At 35.9% G+C, this 13,085-nt stretch overlaps 1 protein-coding gene across 1 annotated transcript; it reads left to right on the forward strand.

Annotated features, from left to right (window-relative positions):
* Nucleotides 1-8,707: 8,707 nt before the first annotated feature.
* LOC140038357 (uncharacterized) lies at nucleotides 8,708-12,538 on the forward strand. The gene has a single exon (XM_072083693.1). It carries the CDS (start codon nucleotides 8,708-8,710, stop codon nucleotides 12,536-12,538), a length of 3,831 nt encoding a protein of 1,276 aa, XP_071939794.1.
* The last annotated feature ends 547 nt before the right edge of the window (nucleotides 12,539-13,085 follow it).

Below are 13,085 nucleotides of genomic sequence, written 5' to 3' on the forward strand. Positions count from 1 at the left end.
TTTTAGTTATTTATGGCCTAGAAATGTTGGAATCATATTTGGAAATGTTGTCATGAACATAATTTTCTTGAAATTGAGGCTGTTGGCAGGGAGTTTTATCTAGGGGTGGCAATTCGAGTCCAAATCAGGTTGGCGGGTCGGGTTCGGGTCAACCCGTCAGAAAATCTGTTGACCCGAACCCGACCCGCCAACCCGTGGCGGGTCAGGTATGCTGACCCGAACCCGAAACATTTCAGGTTGACGGGTTGACGGGTCGATCCGAAATGACCCGAAACTTAATTTTAATTTATTAATTTATCACTGTAATTTCTAATAAAATCAATTTCTCACAAAACTAATTACATAATCAAGTAATAAAAATTTAAATAAATAATTCCAAACCAAATCTAAAATAAATTAAACACCGTAAAAGTGTTTTATCCCAAACAAAATATAAAATAAATTAAAACAGTATAAAAGTAAAAAATAATATAATATATTATTTATCCAAATATAATAATTTCAACTTCACACAAATTAAATAAATTCATTTAGGATTAAGTAATTAATGCCTTTGAAAAAAAGAATAACTTAGTTTAGTTAGATAAAATTATTTTTATGTTTATTAAATTATTTTTAATTCGTAAACGGGTCATATCAGGTCACTACGGGTTGACCCGAAATCGACATGTTTTCTTTTCGGGTTCATCGGGTCCAACCCGATTCTGACCCGAATTCCCGAAACCTCAACCCAAACCCATTAATTTCGTGTTAGGTTCGTGTCGTGTTTTCAGGTCGTGTCGAAAATTGCCACCCCTAGTTTTATCCATATATATGGGGAAACTCTATCAAAATTTTTCTAAAATATTTTCCAATATTTCATTGCAATTCTTTCCAATAATGGCCGAAATGTTCAATTTTAAATGCCTAATTCTTCCATTGGATAAAATGTTATATATATTTTGGAAAGTTTAGTCCTTATTTGACTTGGCATTAGTCATTATGCAATTAGAATTTTTACATTTTAGAAAGTATATTCAGTTAAATAAGGAAAATTATGCTTAGAATTTTGCAGGTTTAATGATATTTCTCATTTTTACTTAATTTTATAAGTAAGTGATTGATATAGTCAAAACAAGACCAGATTCATCCTTTAATTATGCTCAGAGGGAAATTGATTATTAAAAAAAAAAATTCTACTCCAATGATTCGCATACTGAGTAACCGGGGGTTAGCATTTACAATTGTCGACATTCGCGTAAAAAGGTATTGGAATTAAGAGTATGCCTAGTAATTTAAATGAGTGAAATGTTGAGTAATCGGGAATCTTCATCTAAAAGTGTAGATTTTCACGTAAAAAGGCATTGTCACTATTTAAGTAAAATGAAGTATAAACAAATCCCTCTCAGTTATGAAAATTTTGATGGATATATGATGAGAAAGGCCATAGAATTGACTATGTGATTTACTTATTTGTGAAATTAGGATATGATGAGAGATTGAGTTGAAATTGTTAAAATTAAGGTATAATTATCTTTATTTAACTTGATATTATGAGTATTTAGTGTAATCTGAGAATTGGCATAATGATTGGTTTCTAGGTTTTGAGGAACTAAAATTGACAAAAGTACGTATATTATTTTATCTCTTGAATCATTGTAGTAAGTTATGTGTGAAATTGCTTGAGGACAAGCAACGATTCAAGTGTGGGGGAATTTGAAAGAGAATATTTAACGTACATTTTGTACAAGTTTGGCATGAACTTTTGGTATGTTTTGAGAAGATTAAAGCCATATTTGCACTCTTTTGGTGATAAATATTTAAATATTGTTTAAGTGTTCAAAACTTGATAAATGAGTGGATTAATACGTTAATTTTGTGAAATTGTGAAGGATATTGATATATGAAATTCATGCACGAGATGAAGGAAATGTAAGGATCGTCCAGAGGATAAAGTACAAAAGAAACTAGGAGCAAAAGTGAAGAAAAAGGAAAGAAGTGAAAAACTGAAAATTGATTAGCACGAATCCGAGTTTGGATCCGTGTGAACAAAGGGCGATTCGAGAGCTCGTCTGTACTTCTGGAGCAGTGCATCCGAGGCCAGACGATCCAAGCTCGGATCATTAAGAGAAAGGCCTCGGATCAGCATTGATCCGAGCTCGGATCGTAGTGCACACCTCGGATCCAAGGCTCGGATCTACCTCTCTCTTCTGCAAGTGGCACAGCCATTTTTTCTCATTTTTCACACAACTTTTCAGCTATCTTGGGTGAGAGAATTCGGTGGCACATGCTTCTGCAACAAAAAGGAAGACAAAATGAGTTATTGACAAGTCAAAACAACATTTCTTCTGACTTTCTTTACAAAATCTGAGTTGTTGGAATCATGAAGGAGAAGAAAATGCCTTTCTACCACCTTTTATGCAGAGAACCAAGAAGTCAGGCATCACCATATGGAAGGAGTTTTTCATCTTGTAACATTTTTCTCTCTAGCTAGAAGTTCTAAAAACAAGCACTTGGAGATTTCACTTGTAATCATCTTGTACAAGACATAGCAGAAATTTGAGGGTTTCATCATTAATTGGCTAAGCTTTTCTTTATCTTTCTTGTACTTGTACTTTATGATGTTTTGCATTAATAAACTTGTGAGTTTGATTGTTATATCATTCATGAGTAGCTAAATTTCTTTATCTAGAGAGTAGATGAAACTTATGGCTAAATGATATGAATTGAATGTGATTTAAACTTGTTATATCTTGTATTAACTTATCTATTTGTGCAGTTGTAATTACTTGTTGTTGTTTGATCACCAATAGCATGTTTATAGTTGTTATTAGTCAATGAGAATTGGTAGTAACAATGGAAAAAACATGAGTAGAGCTTGAGTTGTATGTTCATGAAAATAGATGTACACTTAAGTGGATTAGCTAGCATTTCATGAAGGAAAACAGAGTAGAACTAGTATTTCACCATGAAAATAGGGAAAACTGGATTGCTCTAGGCCATTTTATCATGAGAATGAGATTTGGTAATATTGGAAATGAATCCCTGATTAAACAACAATAATAACAAGAGAAATTTATTCATTTGTGTTGTTTATGCCATAAGTGGAATCTACATCCCTAAATTTATTCTTGAGTGAAATTTATCCATTTGCATTTAGCATTTGTTAAACTAGATTTATAGACAATAGCATTATAATTTCTCTACTCAAATTCATTTATAAGTCTAAATAATAGAGAAAATAAGGGTTTAGTACTTGTTTAAATTGCTCCTCGTGGGATCGACTCGATATATACCTTACATTATGATTTCGGCCTGTATACTTGCAGTCAACGGGTATAAAATCGGATTTAAACTTACATTGATATAAAAATCCCGTCATATATGTGAGATCGAATTATTTTACTTATTTCTTTTATTCATTGGTATTTGTACATTTTCTGATTTAACTTCATATACTTGTTATGTTATTTGAATGTCAAGGGCCCGATATTCGAATTAACCTAATAATCTACTGTTAGATTAATTGATTGAATCCCTAATTGTTCAATTGATTAATACCAGTGGCAACTAGCGTGATTGGTTTCATGTTAGGGAAACGTATGATCTAATTTAAACGAACCCTCGTAGCGTGTTTGTTAATTAAGGTTGGCTTTTCTAATTCTTATTGCAATTGAGAAATTAAATCCTATAGTCGTACCTAGGGTTATTTTTTGGTTAGGAAAATAGTTAATGGTCGTACCTTGACTATCGAAAAAGTAAGAAAAGGTTGGTTGTTTATCGCGTGTATAACAACTATAACCAATCTATTAATTAGTAATTGAATTATCTTTGTATCGATGATCAGTTGAAAGGACCATGTCTGAAAAGTTGCACCTTTGGCTAGAGTTGTATTGGTTATTGATTAATTCCTATTGATTTCTTTTAGTTGTTTCATTAGTTGATTAATTAGTTATTTTATATTTTTCAAAAACCCCCCATACTTCGGACTCTGGAAGAAATGAATTATCCCCAGTCCCTGTGGATTCGACCCTGCTCACCGCTATATACAAATTTGTATTTTTCTTGAGTAGGTAATTATTATTGCACATGTTCAACACCTGTCATTCTATAACTGTATACAAAGTCATCTTTTTCAAAGATTTCCCATGCTGCAAAATGTACTCTACGAGCTTTATTTCATCTTCCTCCCCTATAAATTGTCTGATTCCAATATGCCTAAGATGTTCAACAAAGCGTAATGGGAAAACTATTTGGAAATGTAGATTCCAGGTCCTTGTATATGCAAAGTCCTTCTTACACAACTTTACATATTGAGAAGATCAAAAATTGCAAAACATAATAATACTTGAAATTAGTGAGAATATATCCAAAAGAAACAAAATATTAATACCTGAAATCAGGTTTTACAATCTGTGCACAAAAAGCACCTAAACCCAAATGGCCCATGTTGGAATAGACCAAGTTTAGTTCAACTACAGAAATTCCTAGTACAATGGAACTGCAACTTCAACTTCAGTAAATTGCAAGCTGATATTATGATTCTATAAATACTAAAATCTCCCCCAAGTCCTCTTGCCTCCAGCACAAAGTATGTACACAGATGCTGACCTGTTCTATACACTTGTAGGTAAATTCAAATCAGACGGCATTCAATAGAACTGCCTTGATTTGGCTCCATATCAGCACTACTGCTCTTTAAATCTAACTTGATTAAGCTACACAAAAAGGGAAGATTACATTAATGGAGAAATTTTACTGATTGCATATGAGATAGGGGCTAAAATCAACTAGGAAAAGCAGAGAAGTTAACCTCAACCGACCAGGAAACAAGATGCAAAAGTCAGAAGTTGTTAGCTTAAACCTCAACCAAAAGAAAAATGCAATCTTTGATATTAAACACATAACCCACATAAGTTAGCTTCACAGAGTCCAGAAGGATGGTTGGAACTCAATTTTCCTAAAATTGTGAGGAAAATAATGCAATCTTAGAAATCTAACACAAATAATGATAATAAAAACACACAAGAAGGGTATGAAAACTTACAAAATGGCGCCAAAATATAGATCTAACAATATTTGAAGCAAATGGATGAAGCATTGAAGTTGTTCTAAGATTTTTGGGCAGCAATAAAACCTAAGCTCCTTCACGTTTAGCAATTCTTAGGAGATAGACAGGAGGCGGGTCTTCTTTTTTAGCAATTCCTCAGAGGTCTCCTTCCCATTTAGCAATTCCCGCATATGTTCTTCTATTTTTGGACTAAAAACCACCGATGTTGGCCTTTGAGAGAAGAACAGATGCGTGCTTCTCAATTGACAGAGACAAGAGAGGACCAACCTTTCTATGTATATATCCCTCAGCCTCTAACAAGCCTTTGAATTTTGACGGAAGGACGTTGCGGGAAAAATAAAATTCTTGGAGGGAATAAAACGCGCGTCCTAAATTCTGATTTAAGTGTTGTTGTTAAAAGTTTCTAAGAATTGGAGTATATTATATAATATATAGAATAAATATTGAGTATTAGAAGTATATAATTTGAAAGAAATCATGTATGAGAAAATGAAACTAATGAAAATATTCATGTGCAATCAATATAATAAATTGTCATCTTTATAATTTTTAAGTTTGCAATTCATAAATATGGTAACAAATAATGTAATTCATGTGCAATCAATATAATTATATTGTTAATTAAGGTTATAATTGTGCTATATAAAGTATTTGGGACAATTTGAAAAATATCGAGAAATTTGGGACTACTTATAATATATTCAAAATGTATTTTGATTAAACTATACAACTTGTCCTTTCTTGTTGTAAATCCAAGTTCAATTATGGAACAATATACATGGAAAAGTTGACCTTATACGTGTATAAATCATCTTATTAATAAAATAATTAAACACAATACATTTAGTTAACTATGATTTAGTGATTGATTATTACATCATTTTTTATATAATACGATAATTAAATATTACATATATAATAAAATGTTTAAAATATATTTTAATTGATCGAAAAAATGGTATACTTACAATAAACAAATAATTAAAGAAAATTTTGAGAGTAGAATTTTGTGCTAAAAACGTGTATTTTGGGTTCAAATTTATAACCCACCACTTATCCACTTAGAATTAGCAAAAGTATTAATTCATTTCTAAAGACCTAAACCATACTAATTTATTATAATAAAGACACAAAACACTAGCTCCATGTGATAACCTATAGCAAAAATCATCTATTCACTTTAGTAAAATATATGAGTCAAATTTAAAGATTCATCAAATTTTCTAGGTTTTAAAATTGGGGTGCGTTATTTACATGGATTTAAAGCTGTCTGAATATAGTTTACTACGCAATAAACGGCACTCAATTTCGAGTTTTCTACACAAAGATATGGCCAAAATACTAAAATTATTACTTAATTTTTTGAAAAATAGTAGGATCGTAAGATCATATGATCCAGATCACGATCATATTGATCTTGTTAATTTAATGCTAATTTTTTATCCTACTTACAATTTGGATCGCTAACCATGATCCGTATCGTAGGATCGTAGATCGCGATTCTAGCAACTATGGTTGTAGTTAAAAGTTTCTAAGAATTGGAGTATATTATATAATATATAGAATGAATATTGAGTATTAGAAGTATATAATTTGAAAGAAATCATGTATGTGAAAAAATGCAACTAATGAAAATATTCTCAATATACAGCTGAAAAAATAACTAAGTTTGATAAAAAAGAATCTCTTTGTATGAACTTCTCTCTGCAACTTCTTCATTCTTCGTCTGAATTGTATTAGTGAAGTAAGGATCCATGGCTGCCCTTCAGCCTTCGGCTGAGGGGCAAGGGATGTCTCCTACAGGAAAAAAATCTTTTTCTCAACTCTTTACACAACCGGCGGTATCTAAAATCCAGATCACGCAGGCATCAGTTTACAAGGGAGAAGCTGCTGTTGTTTTTTCAAAAGCAGACGCGGACAGACTTGCGGCACCTTTTCGATGGGCTTTGGTTGGAAAATTCTCTCACGGGCGACCTTCATTGGAAACTACTCGAAAGTTTTTTGCTTCATTAAACCTGAAAGACCAAGTTTCCATTGGATTGATGGATTACAGGCATGTTCTTATTAAATGCACTGCTGAAGCAGACTTTAACAGAATTTGGACGAGAGGAGTTTGGCAATTGAGCAAATATCCAATGCGTGTATTCAGATGGACCAGGGATTTCCATGTGCATAGGGAGTCTTCGTTGGTACCGATTTGGGTAACTCTTCCGACTCTCCCTATTCATTATTTTGATAAACATTCTTTGTTCTCCATATTGTCACCAGTAGGAAGACCCATGTTCTTGGATTCAGCAACGGCTGCTGGAACACGTCCTAGTGTGGCCAGAGTGTGTGTTGAGATCGATATAGCGAAAATCATCGTGTCTAGGGTCTGGGTTGCTGTAGAAGGGGAATCTGGTTTTTGGCAACGTATTGTTCCAGAGAACATGCCAACTTATTGTTCATCTTGCTTCCGTTTGGGTCATTCTCAAGGGGAGTGCAAAAAGAATTTGATTGAGGATGGAATGCGGCATCATCATCAGCAGCAAGGATTAATTTTACAAGGGAATAACGTTCAGTTGTCCCACCCTGAAACGGTCCGTAAAAAAGCTGTTGTGAATGAATCTCAGGATGTGCGAATTACAGATATGATTCATGAAGGTGGAAAACAACAGATTGCAGTAGAGGTAGCTGCTGGTTCTGATATGTTGGCCGAGGAAGGAGATAAAATAGTTCATAATGACGACCAGCTCAATCCACTGTTGGTTGAAGGAGATGAAGGCAGGCAGAAAAAAAATCCTATGAAGGAGGACGCTGGTCCTATTATGCTTGAAGAGGAAGATGACGCATCAGTTCCTAAAGACTCATTCATAAGCAAACCAAGTTCAATTTTTGCTGAAGGCCAAGTTGCTGCTATGGGAGATGAAACCGACAACATTGTTATCCAAGCACTTTCGCAAATGGATGGTTCATCGAATGCACATCATGGGGAACAAACAATAATGAGTGACCAGCTGGATAAGCAACAAGCAAATGAGAAACCAGGGACCCATCTTCCAGCAGACAACTCATTGACATTTGAGCATCATCACATGGCCGAAAGTAATGCATTGGACAATATTTATGTTGACTTGCGTGGGGCTGAGGATGATTTTGTTTCCACAGACAATGCAGTTGCGGGCAATTTGTCTCCAAGATTGGTGGTCCCACCTCAGCAGCAGCTGGAATCATCAAGTGACGCTTTAAATATTGATCAACCACAAAGGGATGACCGTGAGTTCCGACAAATGCGAGGAAAGGGTGTTCATGCCCGATTTACATCCGACAGACAATTAAGGTCAGAGACATCATCCAAAAACTCATTCCATGCTCTTTCTCATGATTAATGGAATATTTTGGAATATTAGAGGGATTGCAAAGGTTCCTAATCTAAGAAGATTGATTAAACTAGTACGGTTTCATCACGTTCATTTTGTTGTGATATGTGAACCAAAAGTAGATGTGTCAAAAATTGAGTCCATTCGTCTTCGTTTATCATTTGATTTTGTCTTTGTTAATTGCTCGAGTGATATTTGGGTTTTCTATAGTAGTCCTTTTATTTGTTCCACTGTTGGTAGTTCAGACCAGCATATTTCTCTACATGTTCAAAACCCGTTGCTTCCTAGTCCAATTATCATGTCCTTTGTTCATGCAAAGTGTTCGGTGGAGGAGCGTCGAGAATTATGGTGTTCATTGTTAAATGATAAACCTACATTACATCCTTGGTGTATTGGGGGGGACTTTAACGTCATTTTGGCACCTCACGAAAAATGTGGAGGACGTCCATTTGCTATAGCAGAAGGAGCTGATTTCATGTCTTTCATGGAGGAGGCTGGGGTCTTTGATGTAGGGTTTTCAGGATCAAGTTTCACGTGGTCTAATAATCGGAGGAGTAGAGCTCGGATTTCAAAAAGGTTGGACAGATTTTTAGTCAATGGGGCTTGTTTGGATCTCTCTGACGCCATTTCTGTACTCCATTTGACAAGACACCCTTCGGATCATGCTCCGTTGAAGATTTCATTTGCAACTAGGTTGGATAATAAGCCACGCCCTTTCCGTTTTTTGAATGTTTGGACATCCAAACCTGAACTCTTAGAGGTGATTCGCCAAGCTTGGAATCAAAATGTTGATGGATCTCCATTGCGAATCTTATGCTCTAAATTATTGACAACGAGAATGGCTATTCAATCATGGAACAAGCAATTCTTTGGTAACATCATGGACACTGTGCATGTTGCGGAAATTGCGGTACAACGAGCAGAGGAGATGGTTGATCAAAATGACTCAGACGAATGCCAGATTGAGTTAAATAAGGCTCAAGCGGAGCTCCGTCATGCACTGTCAATTGAAGAGCAGTTTTGGAGGCAAAAGGTTAGAGTCAAATGGCTTAAAGAGGGAGATAGGAATTCACGGTATTTTCATGCGGTGGTAAAGCAAAGACGTGTTCAAGGAATGATACATTGCATCAAAAATTCCAATGGAGTTTGGATGGACAAGGAGGAGGACATAGCAAGTGAAGCAATATCATATTTTAATGATCTTTTCACGGGTCCTTTGGACTCTTTTTCAGATATGTTGCACCTAATTCCTCGTATGATTTCTCCAGAGGACAATGGAAAGCTGGAGTCACTGCCTACGATCGAGGAGGTATATCAAGTAGTAAAATCAATGGATGAGGAAAGTGCTGCTGGCCCGGATGGTTTCACAGGAAAATTTTTTATATTTGCGTGGGAAGTGATCAAACAAGATATTCATAATGCAATACTCAGTTTTTTCTGTGGGGCAGAGTTACCTCGGTTTATCACTTCTACCTCGATCGTACTAATTCCAAAGATGTCAAATCCTCAAGAATTTTCTCATTTCAGACCAATCAGTCTATGTAACTTTTTCAATAAGTTGCTTTCCCGGATCTTGGCGGATAGACTGGCTGGAATGTTGCCAAGAATAATTTCCCCCCAGCAAACAGGCTTTGTGAAGGGTCGTAATATAACGGAAAATTTTCTACTGGCTCAGGAGGTGGTTTCGGGTATTGGAAAAAGGAATAGAGGTGGTAATGTGGCTATGAAGCTAGATATGTCTAAGGCATATGACCGGGTTGCTTGGGGTCATATCATCAATGTCCTGAGAAGTTTTGGATTTGGGGAAATATTTATTGATATGGTATGGCGCTTGCTTTCTAATGTTTGGTTTTCAATTATTATTAATGGGTCTTCACATGGTTTCTTTAAGTCCATGAGAGGACTTCGTCAGGGTGACCCTTTATCACCTGCGCTATTCATTATCGGAGCTGAAGTATTGTCTAGAGGATTGAACAACCTTGCACTGCAATCGGGCTTTTTGAGTTTCAAAGTTCCATATGGTTGTCCAGATATAACTCACTTGGCGTTTGCGGATGATATTCTCATATTTGCAAATGGATCCGCCTTGTCTCTAAGGGCGATCATGCAGGTGTTAGAGGCGTATCAAAGATGTTCGGGACAACTTATTAATGTGCAAAAAAGTTGTTACTTGGTCCATCCAATGTTGTCAACGGCGAGACGGAGGGTGATTCATCGTATCACAAAGTTTTCCTACAAGCCTTTTCCGATATATTATTTAGGGTTTCCGCTCTACTTTGGAAGATGTAAATCATCATATTTTGGAGGAGTGTGCCAGTCTATTATAGGGAGGATTCAATCATGGAAATCAAGGTTACTTTCCTTCGGAGGCAAGATAGTCCTAATCAAGCATGTCTTGGAATCAATGCCAGTGCATCTAAGGTCAGCATCTGTGATCCCGGGTAAGGTGTTTAAAATCATTGAAAAAACCTGCTCATCCTTCCTTTGGGGATCATCACTCAACGAATCAAAGTTTCACTGGATAAGATGGTCTCAACTATGTTATCCGGTTGATGAGGGCGGAGTTGGTTTCCGGAGACTACAAGACGTATACACAGCATTTTCTTCCAAGCTATGGTGGAATTTCCGAACAAGATCGTCGCTATGGGAGACATTCATGAAAGCAAAGTACTGCAGAGGTCTTCATCCTTGTCAGGTAGAACTCAAAAATAAGGACTCCTCAATATGGCGGAGGATGGTAAATGTGAGCCGACAAGTGGAGTTTTCTATGTTATGGGTTGCAAAAGAGGGGGCGTGTCATTTTTGGTATGATAACTGGCTAGGATGTGGTGCTTTGTTCTTACAAGTGCCAGTTAACCTAGAGTTGTCATTCCATAATTTCATAAACAATGGTCACTGGGATGTGAACCTTTTATATCACACAATACCAAAGGAGTTTGTGTCCTACATATTACAACAACCCATTCCGGAAGAAGGGAGTGAAGTGGAAGTCTTTTGGATGCCTACAACATCTAGAAAATTTTCCATACATTCAGCGTTTCAAGATATTAGGCAGACTCGAAATAAGTCGATGGTTTTTGCTTCGATTTGGCATCCTCGTATCCCTTTCAAAGTTTCATTTTTTATGTTCAGATTGTTGCGAGGAAGGATACCGATACCAGATAGGCTATGTGAACTTGGTTTTCATTTACCGTCCAAGTGTTTCTGTTGTCCTTCGGCATCCGAGGAGTCTATTGAGCATTTATTCTCCAACGGCCACACAGCGTCGGTAGTTTGGAGTTATTTTGGAGGATTATGTGGATTAAGCCCAGGAACTTCTTTGCGCTCTCGTATAGTAGGGTGGTGGTTGAGGTCGTATGATTCTGAGTTACGGCGGATTATGGGCCGAATTATTCCTACTATTATTTGTTGGCAAATTTGGAAGGCAAGAAATAAAGCAATGTTTGAAGGTGCTCAAATGCGATCATCTGCAATTTGCCAAGCAATTTTCTTGGAAATTCAGTCCATGGTAGGGATTCATTTCAAACAAGCAATCCGATCACAGTCCTTCCGACAACTGTATGATTTGCCGAATTTTACTGTTGGAAGGGTTGCCTTCAAAGTTATTCGCTGGGAGTCAAAGGAGTCAGGGCGGTTCATACTAAATACAGATGGTTGTTCTAAGGGTAATCCAGGACTAGGTGGAGGTGGTGGTGTTCTAAGGGATTCAACGGGATTACCACTCTTTGGTTTCTCGGCCTATTTTGGACAAACTACAAGTCTCCATGCAGAAGTTCGGGCACTTCTCATTGGTCTTCAAACGTGTATACAAAGGGGATTTGGGAATATATGTATACAATCGGACTCATTGGCCTTAGTTCGAATTATTCTTCGTCAAATTCAGTGTCCATGGCAGATTACAAGGGAGGTCAGACAGATTCGGCATTTTTTGGAGGACGCAACTTGTTTATCACATTGTTATCGGGAGGCTAACACAGTTGCTGATGCGTTGTCCAATGAGGGGGTATCTCATCCACAACAACAAGTCAGGTTATATGACACCTTTTCTACGTTCCCAAGACTGGCTCGTGGGGCAATACGTCTAGACAGAATAGGAATACCTTCAATTCGGAAAATTAAACATATGTAGAAGGAAATTTCTGTATGTTGTTTATCCATATATGAATAAAAACACGTTTTTAAAAAAAAAAAAAAAAAAAAAAAACTAAGTTTGATAAATTTGCATTTAATTTTTAGATAGAAGTTTGTTGTATGATATGTAATTGCCATTTCTTGAAATTATTCTTCACTCTTATACCTTCACTAAACTTCAAAGAACTTAGCTACACATAAAATAGAATGAAAGGAATGCTTTCAAGTGTGCTAGTAAGTAAATATTTATACTATATCTGTGCTAATACGTGTCCTTATGTATAATTCAAAAGTTTTATGTATTTCATATACGAATATCTTTTTTCAAGTAACTGCATAGAACACTTGATAGGTTGTATTTTTGCCATTAATTTTATGATTATTTCCCTCTTTATTTTACCAAATATTGTATTAATTGATAGATTCTACTTATATTTGGTGCTTTATGTTAATTATAGGACGTTGGGGTAAAAAGTGCTAAAAAAAGGTGATTTTCTTGGAATTGATTGTCACTCGCAAGTTTCCCAATTCAAGATGAAGTCTAC

This window comes from Coffea arabica, chromosome 3e (genome assembly GCF_036785885.1).
Source record: "Coffea arabica cultivar ET-39 chromosome 3e, Coffea Arabica ET-39 HiFi, whole genome shotgun sequence".
Lineage (NCBI taxonomy): Eukaryota > Viridiplantae > Streptophyta > Magnoliopsida > Gentianales > Rubiaceae > Coffea > Coffea arabica.